The 21,427-nt window shown below is 45.3% G+C and overlaps 2 protein-coding genes across 7 annotated transcripts in view; one reads left to right on the forward strand and one right to left on the reverse strand.

Moving 5' to 3' along the window:
- Positions 1–5,835, forward strand: part of ADCY5 (adenylate cyclase 5) — a 164,380-nt gene extending 158,545 nt beyond the window's left edge. For both annotated transcript variants that reach the window (XM_045385522.2, XM_074033291.1), the window contains exons 20-21: positions 1,257–1,381; positions 3,356–5,835. In XM_045385522.2, coding sequence (XP_045241457.1) covers positions 1,257–1,381; positions 3,356–3,484 — 254 coding nt within the window. In that variant the 3' untranslated portion in view covers positions 3,485–5,835. The remainder of the gene's footprint in view (positions 1–1,256; positions 1,382–3,355) is intronic.
- A 9,895-nt stretch (positions 5,836–15,730) lies between these two features.
- Positions 15,731–21,427, reverse strand: part of SEC22A (SEC22 homolog A, vesicle trafficking protein) — a 70,217-nt gene continuing 64,520 nt past the window's right edge. For all 5 annotated transcript variants that reach the window (XM_074033293.1, XM_045385520.2, XM_074033292.1 and 2 more), the window contains one exon: positions 15,731–16,895. In XM_074033293.1, coding sequence (XP_073889394.1) covers positions 16,695–16,895 — 201 coding nt within the window. In that variant the 3' untranslated portion in view covers positions 15,731–16,694. The remainder of the gene's footprint in view (positions 16,896–21,427) is intronic.

The raw sequence follows: 21,427 nt of genomic DNA on the forward strand, positions 1-21,427 counted from the left end.
TTTTGCATTAACGTCATACACTCTTGGTCTTGTGTAACACTGACATTCTTGTTTTCCTTTCACGCCATCCTGCTTTGGTTTGTGTTTTGTCTGCCTGCTTTGGTTTGCGTTTTTCTCCCAGTGTGTGTTTTTGAAAAGCCTCAACTCCTTGATTGGACCAGGCCTAGGGACTGAGTGTAGAATCTGCCAAGAGGTAGATAAGGAGCCGGGCAGGCAGCTGGGAGCCTGTGTGGCAGCTCCCTTCCTACAGACTCAGGCCTATCTTCCCTGGGTGGCGTGGCTTTGGGATATAGAAGCCATCAGGGCTCAGTCCAGTCAGCAAGATGGACAGTCCAGCCTGGTGATGGCACATGGGGTATAAAGCTGCCTGTGGCTTGGAAGGACTGATGAGGAGGGTCACGGAAGGAAGTCCTGAGGACTGATGGCATTGCTGACCAAGTGAGGGTCACCAGGGGCCTAGTTTGGAGCTTCTGCTGTGTTTTCAGTCGTGCCCTTCACATACAAGAAACAGGCAACAGTGGTGCTTAGTGAGGACAGTATGAGACCGGCAGGTTACATAGAAAGGATTGCCCCATGCCTGGAGACAGGACAGGAAATGTCTAGAGAATATCAGTTGAACCAGATACGTGGGGGCAGGATTTAGCCTGGGGAGGAGGAAAGAGAACGCCTCAGGAGAGAGAAGCAGCTCATCGAAGGCTCAGAGGCAGTGACGCTCAGCATTGCCTTGGGTGGGATTGGGAAGGTGGGCGGAGGAGAGCCGAAGTGGTGGCTGGAGCTTGGTCGCTGCAGTGTGCCTGCCCCAGCTCAGAGGCGGGGGAGCAGGAGTACTCGGAGAGAGGAGACTGGCACAGGGCGATGAGTTGGCCAGGATCTAAGAGTGAGAATAGCGAGGAAAGAAACAGAAAAATGAGGAAGAGGGAGACAGCCAGTCTGATAGGTTGAGCCTAAATGGCTACAGGAGAAAGAGGATTAGGGAAAGGCAACTGCATTATACAGGAGGCCTTGAAGAGGGCGTTCTTGGTTGAGAGGTGTCGAGGACACAGGTGCAGGCTCCTTGTGTCTTGCATTCACAGGCATTTGATAGGAGCAGAGAAGCGGGAGGCAGGGTTAAGCACGGCCTTGGGCCTGGAGGCCCATGGGTGTCTCAGGCTGGGAGTCAGGACCTGTGGCATGTGGAGAGAGAGATGGTGGCGAGGTCAAGCCAGATGTGTGTCAGTCCTAACCTGATGAGTGTGGCTGATTCCTCTCCCCTGCAGGGCTCAACATCGGCCCCGTGGTGGCCGGGGTGATAGGGGCACGAAAGCCTCAGTACGACATCTGGGGCAATACCGTGAACGTGGCCAGCCGCATGGACAGCACTGGTGTACCTGACCGCATCCAGGTGAGTGCAGGAGAATCCGCCACCCCTCACCCCCATGGGAGGGCCTGTGTCTGACACCGAGAGGTCTTCAGGACAGGCCACCCAAAGTTCCCACTCAGAATCTCTGCAGCCAGATTCAAGGGTGTTGGGGCTGTTGACGCTTGGAAGCTTGGAGAACACAATTGTGTTTCAGGCCCTCAGCACCTTGGACAGATCTTCAGGCTTCTGCAGAGCCCTCTACTGGGCATGGAAGGGATTGGGGGCTGTTGGGAGTGGATCTGATTGTAGAGGCCTAGCCGAGAGTGCACATGCAGGCCCCAGTGCCTTCTAGCCCAGGCACACAGAGAGGATACAAAGATGTCTGCAGGGAGCAGGTCTTACCCATTGAGCCTGCAGCATTCCTGGCCTGGCTCAGGAGAGCCAGTGGAGGCTGCTGGCCCTGGGATGGTGCCTCCCCCAGCCCCAGCAGCCAAGGGCCCTGGCCAGAGACTCAGAGGCCTTTTCCCCTTGCTCCCTCCTTTGCAAGCTGGGCTTGTGGTTTCCAGGCCTGCTGTTCTTCAGCTGCTGCTTTTTCTCGAGCCTTCCTTGATTCCCTGCTGTAGTCTGATGGCAGAGGCATTGCTCTGGGCAGTAGTCCCCTGCAAGGCCCTCACCCACAGTTCTGTGTGAGGCTCTGGGAAGTCAGCTCGCCTGGTCTCAGTTTTTCCAGGTGCTAACTGTGCTGCTTCTAAGGCCTTTTGCCAACACTGATGATACTGCTTAAATGTCCCGACTTCTCTCCCCCACAGGGCCTCTGAATAAAGAGCCTGACCCCAAGCACAGTCCTGGTCCACTCAGCCTGACCCGGCTGGGGTGTGGAAGCTGGCCCGGCTGGGGTGTGGAAGCTGACCCGGCTGGGGTGTGGAAGCTGGCCGAGGGGCCTGGCCTTGATGGCCTTTTCTCACCTCCTCCTGCTGAGGAGGGCAGCGGGATGGGCCTAGAGATAGGAGCGAGAGGCATGTGTGTTTCCAAGGCTTCCAGCCCATTCAGGGACAGGTGCAAGGGACAGCAGCCACCACAATGACCCAGCACCTTACCTTGCGTGGGGCTTTGCCACACAGGAACTGCAGCTAGTAACACAGTGGGGTCCCTCTCAGCAGCCCACCCAGCACTCCCGCCCCTGCTCCCTGGTGCTCCCGGCAGTGGGCTTGCAGCGTGGCTGGGGTGGGGAGCTCTGATGACGCTCACAAATGGCTCTTGGATCATCACAGGAGGCACTGGCCGTGCTGCCACTCCCCACACCTGTCCCCCGCCACTCTCCTCTTTCACCCAGCAATGGGATAGTGAAATTAATGAAGCCATCAGTGAGCTCCCTTCTTTGTTCCAAAAGCTAAAGCAGAGCCAGGTAACAAGACCTGGACCTAAACCCAGGCCCTGCCGTTTATTAAGTGTGTAACCTCAGGCACGTGACTTAGATGCTCTGAGCCTGAGGGTAATAATAGTAGTCACCTCACAGGAAGATGCAGTGAGATAAGCAAAGGCTCTCAAACGACCTGTGGTGAAAAACAGCTTTTAAAAATCATTCTGATCTGTCACGGAGGGATGCTTTTGTACAGCGCACCGGGGACACCGTTGGAGACGGGCTGCAGCCAGGTCAGATGGCTGTGAAAGCTCCCCCGCCCTTACTCTCCACTCCTGAACTTCCCTGGACTCAGGGCAGTCAGTCCATGGACCACAGGCCACACTGAGTGGCACTGAAGCAGCACACGCAAGCTGCCCGTCACAGTGCCTGGCACGAACAGGTGCTGAGGGTGAGAGCTGGCATCACTCTTTTCTTAGGATCCCTTCCACGGTGAGCTGCTGTCACTTTCTGAGAGCGCCACAGTGGAGCATCTGCCCCCTCCTTCTGTGTCAGGGGTGGCAGCAGGGCTGGGCAGTCAGAGGTGGTTCTACCCCACAGCAGTTCATGGCCAAGGCCATCAGTGGCTTGTCCCCTCTCCTCCTTTTCCCCCACAGGTCACCACGGACATGTACCAGGTGCTGGCCGCCAACACGTACCAACTGGAGTGCCGGGGCGTGGTCAAGGTCAAGGGCAAAGGCGAGATGATGACCTACTTCCTCAATGGAGGGCCCCCGCTCAGTTAGCAGCTGTTGGCCAACGGTGCCAGGCAGCCTGGCCTCCAGAGTCACGGAAGCAGCTTCTCTGTGTGCCGGGGGTGGCGGGGAAGCCATGCTCCAGCCCGCAGGGCTGCGCTGTTGAGATTTTCCACTTGGACTCCAGAGCAGCTGCTGCCTTTGCTGGTGGGCAGCGGCCTCCGTCCCAGGCCCTGGGGTGCCAGCGTCCTGCGAGCACCCAGCTGACCAAAGATGTTTCCCTCTGTAGAAGACTCTGCTAGACTGGGTCTGAAGCTTGAGTTTTCTAACAGGTGCTGCTGCACAGGTGGAAAGGAGCCGTGGGAATGTGTGTGTGGCGCGGCCCGGACAAGGGCAGGGCTGAGGGAGGGGCCTCCGACTCAGCTGGGGGTAGACAGGCTCGACTCTGGCCTGGGGGAGCCTAGGGACCCCAGGGGTCTGCTTTTTCTATGTGAGCCTTTAAACTTCAGACAGAGAGGCCGCCACCCTGCGCCTGCAGGGGCTTTGGGGCAGGAGTGCTGGCTTTGGAGGGACTGTGGCCTTCATCGTGGTCCTCTGCCCACACCTCCACGCACACAGACAGTGCCCTAGGAGGGAAACAGAACTAATTATGAGGGGGAGGCAAGAGGACGCCAAGCAAGGAGTGGTGATTCTGAGAAAAATATTTATTAAATAAAACAAAACAAGTTCTCCGTGCCCTTCTTTAGACTATGCTAGTTGTATGCGTGTAAGAGACCCACAAGCAAACGAGGACGCCACTCGGGGGGAGGGCAGGGATCCCCACTTGTCTTTTTTGTATTTTTTATTTTGTATTATTGAAAGCCTTGGAGATCTCACAGATATGCCAAATTCTATATTTTGTAAATTCTCTATATTAGAAAACAGCCGTGCACAGCGAGGCGTGTGCTCATTTGTACTGTGCGTATGTTGGCGTATGTACTGGTGTATATGTGCGTGTGTTCATGCTGTGGAACTGGTCTCACACAGGATGCGTTTCCCTCCTTTCAGATTTGGCAGTTTTGGGTTTTCGCAGGTACCACCAGAGCAGTGGGTGTGTGCTTTTGGGGTACCATATGCTCAGCTTAAGGAGGAGGATGCATGGACACATTGCCCCATCTTTCTCTGACACACGCACACGTGTGTACACACATGCACACACCCTGCTTTCCCTAAGCAAAACGCAGATTGAATGATAAGAAAACAAAAAGCTGCTTTCCCATCCCAGGCCGAGCTGGAACCAAGGGAAGCAACCTCATCCTGAGGCAGGCAGTGTGGCGCCCTCCACCCTCCACGCCCTGAGATTTCAGACGTTTGCTGCTTACAGAGGCGGCTCCCCCGGATTCTGGAGTGCTTACAGAAGGCCGGGTGCTTTGCAGGCTGGGGCAAGAAAGCCAAGCCTCCCTGGCCTACTCAGTTGGCCAAGGTGCAGGTGGCTCTTCCGGGAGCTGTGCACTCAGACAGGGTTGCACTCAGACAGGGTTGCAATGTGCAGCCCTCAGGTTTGAGGAAAGGGAGTGGCCTTGACCTCCACCGGCAAACCAGGCAGAGGAATGGGTAGAGCCCAGCTTTAGAGTCCACAGGGAAAGCTAGCAGGAATTTTGTTTTATCGGGAGAAGGCAGTTAAATATACCAAGAAAAAAATACTATTTTTATAAGCTATGAGGAAGGCATTTGGAAAATGATACTCTACCACAGAATTCGATGGACTCCTTAGGGCCCATGCCCAAATCTTCCCATTGCTTCTCAGGTTAGAATGATCCTCACCTCCAACATGAGCTTGGAGGCGATGAGGCGGTGGCTCTGTGCCAGCTGCCACAATGTGACTTTGATATCCACCTGCACCACCTCTCACTGGGCTCTAGCACCACCCTCCCCTCGCCGCACACTAATCCCACCACAATTCGAACACAGCTCTGAGAAACAAAGTGTGCGGACCCAAAACTGCCAAGCCTGAGTCTGTCCCATGCTTCTGCTGCTCCATCCTTTGAGTTCTGCATTGCCATCCTGCTGTCGAGGGCTGGAGGCCTGGTTTCTTCCAGCTATTGTTCTCAAGTTCCCTGCCCCTCCACATCGCCCGCCAGTGGTGTTGGGTTTTCGTTCTGCTTCCAACCTGAGTAAAGTGTGTGTGCTGAGTTCATCCCGTGTTCCCCCATGGTCATGGCCTCCCGGCCCCATGGGGACCCCTCTCTCATCCCAGCAGTGACTGGTGACAGCGTGCAGGTGCAGTGCTAGCTCTTCGTTCCCTCTAAGGGGTGTGCACTCTTTTTATTCCTACTCTTGCAAAAACAGATACGATTATGATTTCCCATGGAAATTGAAAAGTCTATTTAAATAATTTAACTATTAAACACTTTCACTGGTAATGTGTCCTGGTCTGATTTGCAGCTTGGGCCAGGGGGCCCTGGCCCTGGTGTGAAGAACAGTGCACCCAGCCTTCGGGGTGCTGGGGAGGGGAGTCACAGAGGGCAGAGAACTCCCCTGAGCAGGGGACAGCACCTTGCTATAGAGATAATGTTGGCTGAAGACTGCGGTCCTTGTGGCGGCCAGTGGGAGAACACTAGTGACCGTAGCAAGAGTCAGTGTATGGGGCTGGGGAGCAGGTGCACCCAGGACAGGAGGCTGAGGAACAAGGGCTGAGTAGGGACCAGGAGTGAAGAGGATACAAAATCCAGCATCAGAACAGAAAAGACCAGGTCCAGGGAAGGATGCTCTAAACAGATGAGCCAAACATGTTTATATGCCACGAGAAAGAAAGGTGAAAACACAGGCATGGAACACAGATAATGGAAAGGACCCAAGCAGGTGAGTGCGGACAAGCTGCAGGCCAGAAGTGAACTGATTTGACCTGCATAGCTAATGATGGCACTCTCTGTGTGCCACACTGGGATATGCGCCATACAAACATTATCCCATTTAATCGTACCGATGAAGGAACTGAGGCACAGAGAGGTTGAGTTATTTGCCTAAGGCCACACAGCTGGTAATGAACAGAGATGAGTTTCAGAGCAGGCCTGTCTGCCATCAAACCCCATGCAGGGAACCTCCTGCAGGCCTAGGACTCCTCTCCCCACTGAGAGGAAGGGAGAGGTGGTAGGGGAGGCAGGGGCCCCTGTCAGCACTTCCTGCCTGCTGTGCCATCAAATGCCAGGTTATATTTGGGTTAAGGAAAGAAATTCAGAGGGGGTTGCTCACGTGAAGTTGAACACAGGTGTAAATAAAGGCAGCAGTGAAAGATTTCACAGCTTCACTGACCAATAGCCATGTGGGGACATAGATGTGACAGTCCTGGGCATGTAGCCTCCTGCTCCAAAGAAGGTAGACATCATTAGGACTTCAACGTGCCTGGTGAAAGATGCCATTTTATTGAGGTGTGACTTTAACGCTGAGAAGTTTTCACGCTGGAGTACATTCATTAGAAAAGGAGACCGAATGATTACATGTTCAAACTTTAGGGGCCAATTGGCCTAAGTGGGAACCTCAGCTCCTAAACAACGTCCACTCTGCTGTGGCCAGTAGAGACTAGGCCCTCAGGCAGCCTCCATGAAACCGCCGTGTAGACGCCAAGGAAATGCAACTCAAAACCTTCAAAAGCCCTTTCCAACCCCATCCCCACTGAGCTAGTCCCAGAGAACTTACTTGTTCTTCCCTTACGAGGGTCTACTTTTTTCCAAAGGCATATTCGTATCTAGAATACTAAATAACCGTTTATTTGAAAAGATGCTTTTGATAGGTGGGGTGAGTTTTGAACACCACTTTAACGCCCACTGACAGCAGACATCACTAAAACCAAGACCAGACTTCAGCCAGCATGGTGATGCTTTGAGTGTAGCAGCTAATCAGTGGGAAGACAGTGAATCCTGGTGCATTGGAGAGGCTGGAAATAAATATTCACCAGCTAGCCACGTTACTCTTAAGACAAAAGTTAGAAATACATTCACAGAACTTTTCCAAAAGCGAAATTACCTGGGTGGCTTGTAAATGATGCCAGGAGCTGCGGGTTTTCCATAGTGCTGCGAGGACCACGAGCCGTCCATCAGCGGGATATGAGCTTCCTGGAGCCTGAAAAAGGTGCTGAGCCCAGGGCCCTGCAGGGAGGAAAGCCTTCTCAGGCATTTCAGCATATAGTGCTCACAAGTGCTGAGCAGATTCTCACTGCTGCCTGAACAAGAGAACGACGACGGCAGTGACAAACACGCTCTGAAATCCGGCAGTTTTTGAATTTGTCTAAATCCAAATCACACGCTACAGAGAACAAATGCTGTCCAGTTCACCTTCAGAGGGAAGGGAACTGACAGGGCTTGGCCATGCTGGCCCTGGCTGCCCACCGCAAGGCCCCCAACACTGAGCACGGGATCAGAAGGAGAGTTGGAAAGGCTGCTGTTATTTATGGGTTGGGGAGGGGGTGGGCACAGCAGACCAGCGACCATCCCGCTCCATTTGGATGAACTTCACGGTGTGTAGAGAGCTTCCACATACGTTTTCTCACCTGTGCCTCCTCAGGCCTGGGAAGCCATTCGAGAAAAGACCGGAGCCTTGCCTGAGGCCACCCTGGTACTCAGAGCAGTCCCTATGGCACTAGCCCAGAAGCACTTCTGTTCAGGGTGCCCATCTAGCTGGGTACTGAAGAGCTTGGCAGGAACAGTGGGCTCGCCACTCGTCAAGGTTAACAATAGATGAAATGAGATCCGATGACTAAACTGGGCTTTTCTTGTCCTTCCGGATTTTCACAAAAGCCGTCTTGGTGGCTTTTCATCCCTGTCTTGGGAAGGAAAATGTGATACTGGCTGTCCTCTCGCCATCTTTCTTTCCCACCTGCAGCGTCCCTGCTTGATGAGACGGACATGAGCAAAGGCAAATGAGGGCATTGGAGTGGCTGGTCTCCAGGTTCTCCACTAGCACTCCCTGAGTCTAAATATTTGTGTAACTCTTCATCCAGTCTTCAAGTGCCAGACCACATGTACCGTGCAAATGTAAACACAATGTAATTAAGACGTTAAGATTAGAGCCAAAGGCACAGACAAATGAGGTAAAAGCATCGTGCCAAGGGGGAATCTGTGGGAAAATCACCTTCAAACCAAAGTCAGAACCAGCCTTTGCTTTGTCCTCCTGCAGACACCAGTCCGGCCCAGCAGCGTTCACGACATCAGCACAGCCAGGGGCCTCTCCCTTCGAGGGCCCCATTCAGGAGTGAGGGGCGAGTGGAGATCAATCCAGGTTCACAGAGCAAGCAGAGGGTCCAGAGAGGGAAGGGGAGGAAGACGGTGAAGACGATAAGATTCACCTAGGGTTGAGAGCCAAGTAGGCAGGCATCCAGTCCCCACGGGATTCCTAGCGCCCAACCTCACCTGCCTGAGTGTCTAGTGAGCAGAGCTGAATCACTGAGGGCCTATGCATCCCCAGGGGCCTCTCTCTCCTACTGCTACTCCACCAGGACCATGAATTTAAAGAATTCTCACTGGAATCCATAAGGGAGACTATCACTGTGTTTTCCCTTGACCGATTTCTAATTTAGATCTGCCTGGAATCTCAGGTTTGTTAGCATCTCTGGTTAGCCTGACACTAGTTTTCTTATTTTGCAAAATTGCTTCCCCACTTTGTTAGCCATAGTGGCAGTCCCCTCCCGGCTCACATGGGTTTTTTTGGAGGGTCTCTTTTGCCTCAGATTCTTTTAAAATCCATGTTGCATTTGTGCAATTTAAGAGTGCCTTTTAGCTCTCACGTCCCCAGCATCTTCATGATACTGCAGCTGAAGGCTGTGGCTGCCTCCCCACACCCCTCAACTTCCCATCAACACATGTGCACACTCACGAGGGCCCTTAGAGTGTGGGCACGAGGGCTGCCACCATCCATGAGCAAACTGTAGATCAGATTCGAATGTTCCAAGTCAGGTGTGTTGGGACCAAAATGCTGGTTCCACACTGGATAGGGCAAGGTTCCTAGAGGCACCTCCCTCACTCACCAGCACCCCAGTGCCTGAGAGACTCTGCAGGTACTGGCGAGCACAGCCTACCACTCCCAGGTGTGTGACACGGGGCTTCATCCTACTTCCTTCCCTCTGGAGGACTTTGTTAAGGTGGGCAAAGCACCTGGCATACAGCAGGCATTTGGCAAATGTGAGTCCTTCAACCCCCTCTTCTCTCTGGATGCACCTCCAGTGCCCTGCCCAGAAGTCTGTCCACAAGCACCTGCCTGCTAGATATTTCAATGGGATTCTTACTTAAGTGGTGGCTTCTGAAAAGTTTTGTGCAATGATTTATGACATTCGGGGGCATTTGCAATTTAAGACTCTTACTACCTTTAAAGTAACTGCAGCAAGGAAGACCACAATGTGGTGGCAAATGCTTTCCTAGCACTTGCTGTGCCAGCCTCTAAGTGCTTTACATTTACGCACTCAATCATCAGAACACTGCTTTGCCAAAGGTATGATTATTATCCCCACTTTACATCTGAGGAAATTGAGGCAGAAAGATTAAGTAATTTGCTGAGGTCATCATGCTAGTAAAAGAGAGAGCCAGGGATGATTCTGGCTCCAAACTCTTAAACACTGTTTTACACTGTGAAAAGTTCTCTTCTATTTTTTGGTTAATGTTTTCAGAGGGATCACAAATTCCCTAATCACCTAACAGAATTCCCATGAAATGATGTCAAGTCAAATAATCAACCCATTCTGGCATTTTGCTAGGCAAAGCAATGTTTGTAACACCCAAATCACCAATAATGCTTTTATTTTCCTTATCAAGAGTCATTAATTTATATGTTAGTTTTAGTACAAGTACTAAAATGTATACTTCTTGCCCCAATAGCTAAGGTATACATAAGCTTCACTATACCTCTTGCAGCCATCTGTCCTATGTCATTCTTATAAATGTAGAGATTTTAGGAAACTATTTTATTCAACCTGGGACATCTATACTGTAGGAGTTAGCACTGACCTGATCTCTTATTACCTGTATATATATTCCTTATATATTTAAACATATTTCCATGTTATCCAGCTTAAAATTACATGGTAGTTAAGAACTCATCTGAGTTCTGAGTCAGATCCGGACTGAAATCCTGATGCTACCACTTGGGTTAGGTTGTGATTGTGGTCAAGTCACTTAACTTCTTCATGGCCCAGGTGGCTCATTTTCAAAAGAGAAAACCTTCATAAATGCTTTCAGTGAAGATGACATGCTTACCATAGTGCCTGTCACACAGCATACATTGCCATTTCCCCCTTCATGTCTGCTTCATCTGTTCACACTGCTGCTAAAACAGTAAGAACCCAGCTGTCGTAACACACACATTCCCTAAGAAGTTTCTTTCTGAGATGCACTGTGGCATAGGAAAATGAGCACCAACTTTTAAGCGGCTTAAACCCAAACTCCAAATTTGAACTTCACATCCACCACTAAGTGTCATATCATACAAAGACAGGTTCCTAAGTCTTGGTTTCCTCAAATGTAAATGATATAGCGTCCCCTGCTCCACCTCATGCTGCCATAAGGATTAACTACGGAGAAGCCAGCACTGGCCCAAAAAATGAGCTAATAAGCATTCTCATTAGTCCTAGGCACTGGAGGAATTCAAAGTGCAAGGGAGAAATAGTTTGTTCATCTTTAGGTAAGATCCTTTGCAACCCAACCTCAAAGAAAAGTGCTGGCACAAAGAAGGTAAGCAAGCAAGGCAGAGCTGGGGAGGGGACACCAGGAGCAAATGGGGAGTGGAATGCCTGAGTCCTGCTTCCTGTTGTCAGATGGCGCCTGAATGTGCTTTCTGTTGGGTGATGCTTGTATAGCTGCGCTGTGAGATGCAGGAGAAAGGGGTGAATGTAAACTGTGGGTGGGTTTGGGCTGAAAATACTGTTTGTTGCCAAGGAAACACAAGGAACGATTCATAAGGCTAGGATATTGATTTCAAAAACTCTGAGAACTAAGGCTGATCTCTCACTGTTTCCTAAAACCCCCAATTGTGCTGAGAAAACTGATTACACATCAGCATTGCCAACGCAGAAGAAACCTGAATGCCCACGCATCAACACCACTCACCGTTAACAAGCAGAAGGATGCGCGCCATGTGGCTTCCAACCAGTGTTTCCACGTTTCTTTTGATTTCATCTGCTAAATAACCTAGAAAACTTGGCCACTCAAGAAAGAGACATTGCAAGAGTGGCAGCCAGTTTTTCTCTTTGAAAAGCTCGATGCTTAAACAGGAGGCTGCAATCTGCCAACATTCAACAGCAGCCCCAGAACACTAATGATCAGACACCTCCAACCTTACCAGTAATGCTCAGAGTACATTCTCAGCGGACTCAGCCCTTTCGCACAAACTCAGTCATAACCCCTGGAGCCGGGTTTCTTTTGTTAACTTTTAGTGAGGATATTGCTAAAGTCAATTTAACCCTAAAATCAGATCTTATTGTACCACAGCATTTTTAGGGAGAAAGACTTTGGTTCCTTAGAGATAATAAGGCAGAAAAATACTATAAAGCCTTGAACATAGACAAAGAATGTGGCCCTAAAGAGTGACCTATAACTTGTGGTAAGGCTAAGTGTTCAACGTGGTTTTGAGTGGTGGCTGCTCTTGAATGTATGTGTTTTTTTTTTTTTTGAGACGGAGTCTCGCTCTGTCGCCCAGGCTGGAGTGCTGTGGCCGGATCTCAGCTCACTGCAAGCTCCGCCTCCCGGGTTCCCGCCATTCTCCTGCCTCAGCCTCCCGAGTAGCCGGGACTACAGGCGCCCGCCACCTCGCCCGGCTAGTTTTTTTTTGTATTTTTTAGTAGAGACGGGGTTTCACCGTGTTAGCCAGGATGGTCTCGATCTCCTGACCTCGTGATCTGCCCGTCTCGGCCTCCCAAAGTGCTGGGATTACAGGCTTGAGCCACCACGCCCGGCTGTATGTGTTCTTTTACCACACACTCCACAGAAGTTCTAACTCTTACAGTGAGCCAAAAGTCTGTTAAAATAGTAACAAGGAAGGTGTACACACACACACACACTTTGTTGAGTTTCTTGGAAACCCAACAGCTCAGAGTATGGCCTTAGGTCACTTAGTAAACCTTTTGAAATAAAGGCCAAGCAATTGTCTTTTAGGGGAGCAGCTAACCTCAGGAGCCACGGAGGTTAGGTCCCTTATGACAAACTTCTGGTCTCTGTGGACCCCTTACAAAGTAGGAGTCTAATGGGGTTCCACACGCAGCCTAACAGAAATGGAGCCATCCATCTCTCCACACTAGATTCCACTGTGAAGACCACATTTACTGCAATATAAATGTGCTAATTGCAAAATTGGGTAAAGGTTCTCCATGTCTTAAGGCCTTTGTCTCAAATGATTTTCAAGCTTAATACTTGTTTTCAGCTTAGGATTCTTATGAAAACAAAATCCTTTATTAACCACACCTACACAAATCCCCCAAACCCTGAAATGGAAGCCTTTGAAAATTGGCACAAGGATCCAAGGCACAATCATAACATGTACATGTGTGAAAATCGAGAATTCTGTTCATTTTAGCACTTCACAGGACCCCAGTGAGAACACCTTTACTGGAAGGCATCAGAAAAGGCTCCCCCTAAGGAACCGGTATGCTTCTGACCTACTGATAGGGCAGTGCATAACTTCTTTCCCTTCCCTTAGCCTTGGTTCCGGAAAGTTCCAGAATCAAATTTTACATACAATAATGTATGTAAATCCTCCTTTCAATTTTCATTTGTTTTTCTTCCCTTTCTGTTCATATTTCATTAACATGGTTGTATATGTCTTTTCTTGGTATGCTGCTTCAAGTGCTTTTGGGAAAGAGGCCAGGTATTAATGTAAATACATTTCAAATACAGACCAAAAAAAAAGCAAGCAAATATTGCAATTATTTTGAGTATATAAAAGAGGGTATCTTTGCTCTCATGGTATACCTTAATCAAAAAGCAGTATTGAGGAATTATCTAAATTAAAATGCACCTCTTAGGATAAAATATCCCAGCAGCAGGCCTGTACTCACCAATTTCAGAACCCCTCAATTCCTTGGCTTTACCAAGAACAGTCATATTGCCTGAATATAACACTGGTCACCTTCATTAGTTCCATGCTAGTGCAAAGAGCCCTGCACTAGATCAGGGTTGTGTGTGCTTAGCTATGTGAACTGGGTAAGTCATTACCATCTCATCACCTCTGTGTCCTCCCCCTTAGAATGAGGGCAGCTACTACTGTAGCTCCTATGCTACAAAACTCACTATGAGGAGGTAAACTCAGGCTTGTTCTTAGAAGTAAAAGTGCAATATAAAACATAAGATCATACACCATGAAGGCCTAATGTGATTCTTTCTAAAGAGCCTAAGGACTTTTTTTTGAGACAGTCTCACTCTGTCACCCAGGCTGGAGTGCAATGGCGTGATCTTGGCTCACTGCAACCTCTGCCTCCCGGATTCAAGCGATTCTCCTGCCTCAGCCTCCCAAGTAGCTAGTACTACAGGTGCCCGCCACCATGCCTAGCTTATTTTTTTGGTATTTTTAGAAGAGAAGGGGTTTCACTATGTTGGCCAGGCTGGTCTCGAACTCCTAACCTCATGATCCACCCACCTCGAGCTCCCAAAGTGCTGGGATTACAGGCATGAGCCACCGTGCCTGGCCAGGACTTCTTTACACCAATTTCTTTTTCTAAATTCAGTTCTTTTTTTGGCAACATGATACAGGTAGGGAAATGATATAAACATGGAGATATAGGCACCAAATAATGAAACATTTCTATACATAAAACATTTATACTTTTCATTTTTTTACATTAAGATGTAAACATCCTCTTATTCAAAATAGCCAGTGAAAAAATAAAAACAAAAACAAAGTAAGCTTTAAAAATAGTTGGTGAGGAGTTTTCAAGTGTTCTTGCTGAATGTATCTGAATACCAAACATTGTAACTGGTCAATTCAATGACAAGGAGGTAGCTCCTAAACCAAACCAGTGCGAGCTATGTCAATACAGAGCCAAATCTCAATTAACCAGAACGCTCCAACTTCCCTATTTACAAGAAAACTCTGTTTTAACCATTAGTTTAGAAAATCTTTTTTTTTTTTTTTTTTGAGACAGAGTCTTGCTCTGTTGGCCAGGCTGGAGTGCAGTGGCATGATCTTGGCTCACTGCAACCTCTACCTCCTGGGTTCAAGCGATTCTCCTGCCTCAGCCTCCCGAGTAGCTGGGACTAAAGGGACCCGCCACCGTGCCCAGCTTTTTGTATTTTTAGTAGAGATGAGGTTTCACCATGTTGGCCAGGCTAGTTCTCAAACTCCCAGTCTCAAGTGATCTGCCTGCCTCAGCCTCCCGATGTGCTGGGATTACAGGCGCGAGCCACCGTGCCTGGCTTGACAACCTTTCTAAATTGAACCACTTCACTTTCCTGGCTACAAAATGCCCAACACAATTCAATGGTGTTCTGATGATTCAGGATATTGTGATGCCTTGGGGTATCTCTCAGAATATGTATACTTTTGTTAGAGCAGAAAACTGGAGCAAACTATAGTTTCCTGTTTTACATGAATCCCTGATATCATAAGCTTACCGTCTTTTTACCTCACTCTCCTAAAAGGAGGGTGCAGACTAACATTCTAGTTAAGCAAGATTTTACAGTTCTAGACATATCCACAAATACTGGTTCACGCAAACAAGACAGTTCACTAACTTTACCCTCTGGACTATTTCTTCTAATTAATCAATATGCCCAGTAACAACAATTACAATGTAATGGGATCTGTTTTTCTGGATGATATCCAATTTCAGCATCCTTTGAATTCCTTGTTTGAAATATTTTCTTTAAAAAACAAAGGAAAATCACTCATGAAGATGACTTCCAAAACCATGAGAGTTACAGATTTTGCTAATGGAATCACACTGTGCTTCCTATATTATTAATTCATAACTGCTTAAACAATCTTTAAAACGTTATCAAAAAGCAAGTAAGTTATCTCAGATACTAGGGGCTTAATTCCTCAAAGCCATAAAATAATGAGTTGCTAGGAAAGCTACCTTCTGATTCTTAGTACAGTCAAGCATTTCCATAGTGCAGGACCCATGCCACTGGTGGCAAACAAGATGTCTTTAAGTGGTGCACAACACAGAGTAATGCTGAATCACAATGAGAACGTCATTCCCTTTACAGTTTCCTTTCATCCTCTGACTATTCCAGAGACAGTGCCTCATGCTGGTGCTGGTAACATCTCCCTCACTGCCACAAAGCGCGAGTCTAAGATTCGGAGCCTTTCTAGGCATTAGTTTCTAGCTAGAACTGAAAAACATTTTTTGTGTTCGTCTTATTTATTTTGTGGTTACCTTTTATTTATGGCAAACGGATACTGGTTTTCCACTTGGAGCAGGATTCGTTTTTTAAAAAAACTTTAAAATATAAAAGATAAATATTAAGAAAATAATACAAGTAGTACTCAAGAGACTGAAGTTTGGGAAACAACAGCTATAGTCTAATGAGTCATAGTTTTTAGACGTGATTTCAAAAGAAACAATAAACATGGATTAGAAAGGAAACATCCATTACTGTATTTTCAATACTTGTGATGTTCCAGAGACGAGCTCATCACAGCCTTCTTCTACATCAGGTGATTTCCAGAGTTAAGATTCAAGCAAAAATATAAAAGTAAAAAGAACCAATTTCACACCATCTTGGACTTTATAAACTCTTAGTACCATAAATGTGCAAATCTGATGTCTATATTGATACCAGATAAATATCAAAATATTTCAAAGCAAAGAAAATATTTGCACATTGCAACAATGTAAAATCTGATATTTATCACAGTCATTTATTTAAAACATAAACTTTCCAATTTCTGCAGCTTTTTATTTGGTCTATACTAATGCCTCACAAAGGCAAACTCAGACTGTAGAGTTCCTCCTGCCTGGTCCTCAGAGCAATACCACATCTATTTTCTGAACTCTTCAGGAAGGATTCAGGACGGCTGGCCAAGTCTTCCAATGGCATACGACTGTTCTTCCACTGTTACGGCCTTGAAGAGAGAAATCTTCTCCTCTGAATGATAATCTCATGGCCAGCATTCTTCTGAGGACTTTTCCTAGAAGGTCTTCCATGCTCACAGGCACGCCATGCTGATTTTAAAAAAGGAAAGTTGGAGAGAAAGAAAGCAGAGCTTCTCCTTTGTGGGGAACAGCTTCTTCATCACAGTGGCAGTTATGATATGTTCCCTCCTTTTCCCCCTGAAGCCAAGGCAATAGATCTGAAGGATGGTGTCAGACATCATAATCGGGAGCCTTGCCCTGGGCTTGCCTTAGCCAGATCTGTAGTGTAACAAATGCTCCCACAGTCACATGAAAGAAAAGCTGCCAGAGGTTGCGCAGTTCATAGAGATACATGTTGCATAGACATATTAAGCCAAAAGTCAAAAAAGATTTGACATTCCTCCAGCCGGTGTAGTAGACAAGTAAATAACACTGTTCAAAATATAAAAATGAAAGATGATTAGTGTTACAGGAAAAGAAACAGGTATTTCTAATATAAAATTGTAACAGGCCAGAGAGTAAAATACAAGAATGGATAAGGTTATTTTTTTATCTAGGGATAAGATAATGTAGCATATATCTAAGACATTCAGCTATGAAAGTTCCACAGTTTGAAAGGGACATAGACTTTTCCTCTTACGTTTTTCATTTTTCAGAAGAAAAGCATTTTGTATCATATTTTAAATGGAAGTGCAATGGAATGATTCCCTTGTAAACAGGCTGGGCAAATTCCCCATGGTGACAGGCAACTAAGAAGCATTCCCAGGGTCTGCAGGGGTTCCATTCTCACCCAGGAAAATACAAAAAGTGCATACAAGCTATTCTACAAAATGGACTCTTATATAACCTGAGTCTGAGTATTAATGAAATCCACAACATTTTACTAGTCCCCCAGTGAAAACAAGGAACTATGCTAGGTACAGCATCTGACTGAACATTTGAGGGAGAATTCACTCAACAAATATTTACTGAGGGCCTGCTACAAGTTAGGCATTGTTCTTCAGTTGTGAGTAAAACAAAGCCCTTGCTCATATAGATATTAAATTTTAATGGAGAAAAATTATAGATGTATTTTAAATACGTAATATCAAATAGTTATGTCTTGAAAAAGAGATAGCAGGAAAAAGGGATAGAGAATGATAAGAATGATAGTGGGTGCTATTTTAGATGAAACAGTAAAGAAAGTACTCCCCCTCACCGCCCCTGCTTATCCTCACATTCACCCTTTACTGCTTTATTTTTCTCCACAACATACTATAAACATACTTGAGAAATGTGCTTATTTTGTTTGTCATCCATAGGCTTTCAATAGAATCTATGTTTCATGAGGGGTGAGATTTTTTACTGTTATTTCCTCATTTATCTCCAGTGCCCAGAACAGTGCCTGGGACACAGTAAGTGCTCAATGTGTTGAGTGAATAAACTGTTTTCTAGAAGATGTCTAAAACTCACAACCTGGTAAGTGTAGGAATCACAAAGTCTAAGGAGAGAGGCCCAGGTCTCTCTGGGGAACTGTATCCAGGCTTCAGAATGGGAAGGACATTCCAGTGTCTGTTATAATGCAGAAAGAATGTGGAAATGTTCTGTTAAATATGTTTAGTTCTTATATAAATTTGGACTGTTTACTTAAGAAGAAGACTGCTATCCAAGCAAAATGAATTGGAAGTATTTATCAGTGATTTTCATCATATAAGATTGAAGAAATAGAAAAAAATAGCTTTTTCTTTTGAAATAATTTTAGACTTATAGATGCAAAAATAGTTCCTGTATACTCTTCACCCTGTTCCCAGTTATCCTCTTATTTAATCATAGTATAATCATCATGTAATCATGTAATCATCATGCAATCATAGTATCCTCATCAAACCAGGAGATGAACATTGATTCAATACTCTTAGCTAATCTACAGACTTTATTCAGATTTTGCCAACTGTCCCACTAGATTTCTGGTCCAGAATCTAATCTGGGATTCTGTATTGCATTAGTTGTCATGTCTATTCCAATCTGTAACAGCTCCTCCATCTTTTTTAAACAAAAAAAGTTTCATGTCCTTGACAGTCCTGAAGAGTAGTAATCAGTTATGTTGTAGGAATGTCCCTCAACTTGGGTGTGTCTGATGTTTTGTCAAGATTGAAATGAGGTTATACAATTTTGGCAAGAATACCACAGAGGTGATATGCAATACATGTTACTACATGTTAAATTAGATCACTTAATAAGGTGGTATCTATTCTCTTTGCAATTATTGTCTTTGGGGCAGGGAGTTGAGATTATGTGAATATCTTATCTCATCATACTTTTGCCCATTAATTTTAGTATCCATTAATGATTCTTGCCTGCAACAATGATTACTGTGGTGTTCGCTTAATGGTGATTTTATATTTCCAGTTTTTATCTATACTTATTGCTTGGAATGCTACTGTAAAAATGAGCTAGCTTTTCCAGTAATTAAAAAAAAAATATATATATATATATATATTTAATTCATGGTTTTCCAGGGCTTTTTAAAATAATGGGTCTCTACCCCACATAATACTTATTACAAAGAAGAAAAAGATATCTTTGCAATGGGGATCTGGTAGACACCATCTTAACCAAATGATTAAACTTATCACGTTTCCTGACTGAAGCAACAAGAGATATTCAACCCATATAGCACTGTTGCCAGAATATTTCACCTTAATCTAATCACGAGGAACAGAGACTAATCCAGATTGTGGGTCATTCTATATGGTACTTGCCTGAACCCTTAAAAAAGTCAGTGTTATGAAAGACAAAACCAAAATAAAACAGAACAACAACAAAAAGGCTGGGAGACTGTATCACAGACCAAAAACTACACGACAATCAAATGAAATGCATAATCCTGGATCGGGGAAATATAACCAAAGAAAACATTTTGGAGACAACTGAAATAATCTGAATAGGAATCCTATATTAGATAACATTTTATCAATGTTAAATTTTTAGACATGATATGAAGTCCTGGCTATGTAGAAAGGTATCTGTGTTCTCAGAAGATACATCATGAAGTATTTTAAGGTAAAAAATATCATGTCTGTATCTTACTTTAAAAACAACTGCTCAGGGACTTCTGTTTCTGGGAAGATGGAGCAGACACACTTTTCCCTATTTCTCCCACTAAGTATAAATAAAAACACTGGACATTATATGTAAAACAAGCATAAGAAGACTGAACTGTGGAGGAAAAGCAGACAAATAAAGGATCTTGAGATCCAAGAATGACACAGTGGTAGGTTCTCTGAGTTTTCTTTTTTGCTTCATATATCCCAGACTTGGAGCTGAAGAAGCCGGCAACTAGAAACGCCAATGCATGCATATCAAAACAACCAACCAACAACAAAAAAAAACCCCTCAGTAACTCAGTAAGATCTTGCTCTCTCTGGTAAAAGACCAGGAAAGCGGCACCTTAGCAAGACAGAAAACTTTTAAACAGTAACTATTATACTTTAGCCAAACATCACACAAAAAAACCTGTGACCCACCCATACCCACACCATCAAATGTTGAGAGCCTAGAACATTGTAAGCAGATGTTCTAACCCTTCAGCGTGGCTTCAGAGACGGCAGGTAGAAGCCAGGACTTTCGTTCTCACTAGATGGCAATGAATCCCTCCTCTACCCTCTTACTGTGGTATCAGTGGAGAACACGTGGGACTCTGGACATCCATCTTCACTTGACAGTAATAAGATAATTCATTTCTCATCAGTAACAAGACAGTGGGATTCTCATCAGAAACCACAGAAGCCAGAAAAAAAGTAGAACATTTCTCAAGGGCTGAAAGAAAAAAATGCTGCCAAATTCAGAATTCTGTATTCAACAAAAATATCCTTTAGGAATAAAAGGAAAATAAAAACATTTATCAGATGAAAGATTAAGATAATTTGTTGCTAGCAGATCTACCATAAAAGAATGGTTAGAGGAAGCTCTCTAAATAGAAAGAAAACAATAAGATGGAATCTTGAAATGTGGGGAAAGAAAAAAGGACATGGTATGCAAAAATATGGGTAAATACAATAGGTTTTCATTTTCCTCTTGAGTTTTCCAAATTATGTTTGATGGTTAAAACAAAAATCATTATAACACTGGCTGATGTGGTTCTAAATATATGTGGAGGAAATATCTGAGCCAATTATAAATAGGGGAGAGCAAAAACACATCTAGGGAGATAAGGTGTCTTGAACTAGTAAAATGTTGACACCAGAAGACCATAAAGAGTTAAGTATGTATTATGTGATGCCTACAGCAATCATTTAAAAAGCTACACAAATAGATATACTAAAAAATACCACAGATAAACTGAAATGGAATTCTTTTAAAATGTTAAAGTAACCCACAGGAAAACAAAGAAAAAAAATAAAAATAAAAATGAAAAAAAACAAAAAATAAGCCCTAACATATCCATAATTACATTAACTATAAATGACTTAAGTACAGCAATGAAAAGACAGAGATTGGCAGGGTGGATTAAAAAACATGAATCAACTCTATGCTGTCTGTCAGAAACTCTCTTTAAATAACATAGGAAAGTTAAAAGTAAAGGATGGGAAAGGATATATCACATAAACAGTAATCAAAAGAAAGCAAAAGTGTCTATATTGATACCAGATAAATATCAAAATATTTCAAAGCAAAGAAAATAAATGGGGACAGAGAGGAACATATATAATGATAAATGGGCCCATCCACCAAGAAGACACAGCAATCCTAAATGTGTACGAACAAAACAACATAGCTACAAAATACATGAAGCAATAGAACTGAAATACAAAATGGAAAAATCTATAATCCAATACTCTTTTCTAGCCAACTGGTATAACACTAGACAGAAAATCAGCAAGAATATAGAACTTGAAAATACCAAGCAACACGATCTAAACATTTACAGAACACACTCACCCAATAACAGCAGAATACACATTCTGTTGAAGTGGCTATGGAAC

This window comes from Macaca fascicularis, chromosome 2, assembly GCF_037993035.2.
Source record: "Macaca fascicularis isolate 582-1 chromosome 2, T2T-MFA8v1.1".
NCBI lineage: Eukaryota > Metazoa > Chordata > Mammalia > Primates > Cercopithecidae > Macaca > Macaca fascicularis.